Raw genomic sequence first — 5,000 nt, 5'->3', positions numbered from 1 at the left:
TATTCATCTATTCTATCTATCGACAATGTTTTTTTCATCGTTTTTTTGTGTGAATTTTCTTCAATAAACAAAGCTAATTCGAGTAACCTTTCGGTCGCTCTCTATTCATGAGACGCCCCGAGAAGGCCAGTCAGAATTCAGAGAGTAATGGAAAACTTTATCAAAAATATAAAGTTTTATTGCTGTGATTGCCGTGTTTGTGGTATTAGAAATAAACACACACACACATATATATATACACATATATATCTGTGTGTGTGTGTGTGTGTGTGTGTGTGTGTGTGTGTGTGTGTGTGTGTGTGTGTGTGTGTGTGTGTGTGTGTGTTTGTGTTCTGATGTCGCTGCATTTTTAAGGTAGAAATTACTGTAGTAATAATAGAAATAAACCCCACATATATGTTCTGATGTTACTTGTACGTCATCGTAAAAATAGCCTAGGTTGTGAAAAATAACTAAGAAAATGTGACCTCATCTCTCACGATAAGCAGATCAGACTATGATGAAGTGGCCCAAGTACTGTCAAATGCGTATTGTTGAGAGGATTTCCCATTTCGAAGTAAGGCTATTACGAGAAGAAAAACTGACTGAAATAAATAAGATCGGATAAAGTTAGCGAGCGGAAGGCCAGAAGCACCAAAATAGGCGGCTCTGATGAATGATTAATCTCTTCATCTCCTTAGCTAATCGGCCACCCACGCGCACACATCCACATCCCATTCCTACACACATTCCCGTTCTTATTCCGATTCCCACCATCCCACGCGCCCCCCCCCCACCATCCCTATTTACATTCCCATTTCCATCTCTAGCCCCATTTTCACCACCTATTCCCGTTCTCACTCCTTTTCCCATTTTGATTCCCAAGTCTATTTCCATTCCCATTCCCATTCCTACTCTGGCTCCCATTCTCATTCCCGCCTCCATTCCCGTTCTCATTCCCCATTCCCTCCCCCACGTCCCCTCCCCTCCCCCGACCTCTCCCCCCACAGGATTTTTCCCCCTCCACCTGAGAGGAACTTTAGCTTCAAAGAAACCAAATGGCTGTCTCCTGGCGTCCGTTTCCTTTTCGAAGAACAGGTAGGGCAGGCTTCGCTACCGCCTCGTTTAACAAATCCTCGACAGTGTTAAAAAAAAAAAAAAAAAAAGATGAAAGAGAGAGAGAGAGAATAAAAAAAAATGTGTGAATGGTTCTCCTCTCCCGCAAAAAAAGAAGTTTTAGCGGTGGACCCAAGCTATTGTGGTGGGTAATAGCCACATCGATTTCTTGTGCCGCCCGACCGAGAGAATCTCTCCTCCTCTCCCCCGCTCCCCTTCCCTCTCACTCCCCTGGTCTCTTCTCCCTTCCCTTCTCCTCCACCTCGCCCTCCGCCTGTCCCTCGCCTCGTCCTCGTCCTCGCCGCCTCGTCCTCTGTCTCCCACCCCTTCTCCTTCCCATTCTTTATCCCCTACCACCCCCCCTTCCTCCCTCCTTCCCCTCCCTCCCTCCCAACCTCCCTTCCTCTTTCCTTCCCTTCTCTCCTTCTCCTCTTTTCCCTCCTCCCTCCGCCCACCTTCCCTTCCTCCCCTTCTTCTACCCTCCCACCCTCCCTTGCCACCTCCTTTCCTTCCTCCCTCCTTCCCGTTCTTTTATCCTCCCCCCTCCCCCCTCCCCATGCTCGCCCACAAACTTTCCCATTCATCACCAAGTTTCAGCGCCAGGCAGCTACGCGACGGACGGTAGGAGGGGGGGGGGGGCATGGGGGGAGTTGCAGGGTGGATGTGGAGTTATGTGTGGAGGGAGGGACGGGTGGAGGTGGTGGAAGCGGGGAGGTGGATATTTTTTGGGGAGGGGGACGGGGAGGGGGGGTGCGTGTGGATAGGTGTGTGAGAATGTGTTCGGTGTGTTAGTAATGCCTGATAGCCTGGAGGAGGGGGGGCGGGGGAATAATTCATGTGGAATCATATATGTGGAGAATGTGGCTTCACATGTGGTTGGGAATGATATGCGGGGGAGGATATGTGGCTAAAAATAAGTCCCTCTTCGGCGTGGATTTTTTTTTTTATATCAAACAGGGAGATTATATCAGGCGACGATATGATAATTTCGGAGGATAGGAGCGTCTGAGGAAGATCCCGAATTCTCCTACGAAACGCTAATAAGCAATCTAATCACATGTGAAGACGATCGGTGACAGCTTAAGAAGGGGAGAAAAGGAAAGGTTTCTACGTTTATGATTTTCTTCCTGTCTTATAAGGGATTCAATTATGAATTCGAGTGGTTTTAAGTCGATTTATGGTAAGCTGGCTCACCTGTATAACTCCTCCGCCTTTGCTGTTTTCGGTAAAGGAGAGAAAATCTTCTGGTAGTCCCACCATCTTTCCTGTAATGTAAAAATAAGCAAAACCTGTCACGTATATCCAAGATTCGTGGATGTAAAAAAAAAACAAAAAAAAAAAACGAAAATTAAAGCTTTCATAATAGTAAGAATGAGAAACATAATGTATTATAAGATTTGAAGGTCCGCAGAAGGAACAAATATTGAATTAATTCGAGATGCTAGAACATCAAGGCACTCGACCTGTGAGGGGAAACGGAGACAGGACACGACGATTTAAAAAAAAGAAGAGAGAGAGAGAGAGAGAGAGAGAGAGAGAGAGAGAGAGAGAGAGAGAGAGAGAGAGAGAGAGAGAGAGAGAGAGAGAGAGAGAGAGAGAGAGAGAGAGAGAGAGAGAGAGAGAGAGAGAGAGAGAGAGAGAGAGAGAGAGAGGGAGAGAGAGGGAGAGAGAGAGAGAGAGAGAGAGAGAGAGAGAGAGAGAGAGAGAGAGAGAGAGAGAGAGAGAGAGAGAGAGAGAGAGAGAGAGAGAGAGAGGGAGAGAGACACAGAGAGAGACAGACAGACAGACAGACAGACAGACAGACAAACACAGACACATACACAGACAGTCAGAGACAGAGGCAGAGACAGAGACAGAGACAGAGACAAACAGACAGACACAAAGGGACGAAGAGAACACGAGGGAGAGCGCGAAAGTCTCCTCTCCTTACCAATCCAGTCAAGCACAATCGTCTCCAACTCCGTGCAGGCTGGAGACGCTGCCCACGAGAACCCGATGCAGCCGATGCCGTCGCTGAGCATGTCCCCCAGGATGCTCGGGTAGGAGTTGCCTGAGGGGAAGTAGGCATGGAACCGCGGGTGCTGCCAGTGGGTCACCTGCGGAAGGAGAGAGGCGAGGCCCTTAGACTCCGGGGACTGGGTAATATTAGGGAGACAGTGGCAAGGAGTTGGTCGAAGAGCCTAGCAGAGAGACATGACACAATGCATGGTTATATACTGTGTTTAGGTTGATTATATGATGGTAACTATTACAGAACAGACCGCGAACAACTCAAAGAAGAGGCCAGTGAGAGGGCCAGTTTACCCCGGGCATGATCTTATCCTCGACGTCCTTCATAATGTCGTCCCATTCCTCGCCCTTCTGAGGAGCCTCGTGGGGAACCAAGTCCTTCAGGTACCCGGGCTCGATCGCGGGCGTCACTCGCCGGTTCTCGATGGTGTCCATGTAGTTGGCGATGTAGTCCACCATCTCCTTGCCTCGCTTCCGGAACTCCTCGGAATTCATGGCTATGGCTTGGCTGAGGGCGGCGAGGGGGGCGGGTTCTGCTCGGGCGAGGGGCGTGCGGTGTCTGCTGCTGCGGGTGGCTGGAGGCGCTGACGGCGGTCACTCTTGTCTCCTGCTGGGGGAGGGGGAGGCGTGGTTACGAGAGGATGTGGAGACTGCGTGATTCAGCTAACAGGAATATGAAGTGGGGAATCAGCGCAATACGCAATGGACATACGTAGATGCAGAAACATATACATTCATATATATAAAGATACATACATAGAAACACACGCACAAACACACAATTATATGTGTCTACACACACACACACACACACACACACACACACACACACACACACACACATATATATATATATATATACACACACATATATACACATACATACACACATATGTGTGTCTGTGTATGTATATATATATATATATATATATATATATATATATATATGTATATATATATATATATATATATATATATATATATATATATGTGCGTGTGTGTGTATCACTGAATATATATATAAACATACATATACACAAATACATATGTTATAGCCCTAGATACGGCCGAGCAATGATCGGCCTCCATCATATTCACTCTACCTAAACGCCGATGAATTTGATCGCCCACAAAATGCTCCCCGGAGCCGCATGGCGCACGCCCATCCCGCCCATTAGGCCGCGATAAAGCCATAACGAGAGTTAAGGCTAAGCATAATAGTCACCAATTACACGCGAGCGCCGGGCAAAGGCGCCGGGCGGGTCCGTGATGGAACCGCGTGGGAGGGCGCTCGGGCGGGCGGGGCGCGGAGGGGGCGGGGTCTAAGGAGGGTGGGAGGGTCTTAGGGGGGTCTAATAGGGAGGAGGGGTTACTGGGGTTCTTAGTGAGGAGGTTCCAAGAGATCGTACGAGAGCAGCTGATACAACGGGCTTTCGTAAGTGTGGAAGGATCGTTTCCGAAAACAGCGACTGAGTTCGGTATTACTCGCTGAGATCCTTTCCTTCTCCCTCTGACCTGACCTCAGGAGCTCCTCTCCCCTCTCTCGTCTCCCTCTCCCCTTTCCCTTCTCCCCTCTCTCTCCTCTGCCCTCCTCCAACTCTCCCTTTCTCTTCTCTCCTCCCCTTCCCCACTCCCCCTTTCTCTTCTCCTCCCTCCCCTCTCCCCTCCTCGCTCATCTTATCCCATCTCCCCTCCAAGAAAGTCATCCGTACGCAGGGCGACGTCCTCTTCGTCCAGCCAGGCATGAAGACCCGGCCTTCAGGAGACACTTCGAGGGGAGAGAGGATAAGGGGAAAAGAGATGAGGGAAAAAAAAAAATAAAAGGGGAAAAAAGAGAAGAGGGAAAGGGAAGAGAAGAAGGTAAAAGAAGGAGGGAAGAAGGGAGAAAAAGAGAT

At 48.8% G+C, this 5,000-nt stretch overlaps 2 protein-coding genes across 3 annotated transcripts in view; both read right to left on the bottom strand.

Annotated features, from left to right (window-relative positions):
- The window catches only part of LOC125034577 (aromatic-L-amino-acid decarboxylase-like), a 26,594-nt gene that overhangs the window by 7,720 nt on the left and 13,874 nt on the right, over positions 1–5,000 (bottom strand). Inside the window, exons 2-4 of one of the 2 annotated variants that reach the window (XM_047626475.1) lie at positions 3,400–3,715; positions 3,026–3,191; positions 2,290–2,360 (exon numbers count right to left, since the gene is read on the bottom strand). In XM_047626475.1, coding sequence (XP_047482431.1) covers positions 2,290–2,360; positions 3,026–3,191; positions 3,400–3,600 — 438 coding nt within the window. In that variant the 5' untranslated portion in view covers positions 3,601–3,715. The remainder of the gene's footprint in view (positions 1–2,289; positions 2,361–3,025; positions 3,192–3,399; positions 3,716–5,000) is intronic. The other variant, XM_047626476.1, reaches the window with a different exon arrangement.
- The window catches only part of LOC125034671 (leucine-rich repeat extensin-like protein 3), a 4,461-nt gene continuing 3,063 nt past the window's right edge, over positions 3,603–5,000 (bottom strand). The window contains exons 3-4 of the mRNA XM_047626571.1: positions 4,338–4,522; positions 3,603–3,715 (exon numbers count right to left, since the gene is read on the bottom strand). Of these exons, the coding sequence (XP_047482527.1) occupies positions 3,603–3,715; positions 4,338–4,522 (298 nt within the window). The remainder of the gene's footprint in view (positions 3,716–4,337; positions 4,523–5,000) is intronic.

This window comes from Penaeus chinensis, chromosome 18, assembly GCF_019202785.1.
Source record: "Penaeus chinensis breed Huanghai No. 1 chromosome 18, ASM1920278v2, whole genome shotgun sequence".
Taxonomy (NCBI): domain Eukaryota; kingdom Metazoa; phylum Arthropoda; class Malacostraca; order Decapoda; family Penaeidae; genus Penaeus; species Penaeus chinensis.
The sequence above is the reverse complement of the archived record's forward strand: the minus strand, read 5'-3'. Positions and strand labels throughout refer to the sequence as shown.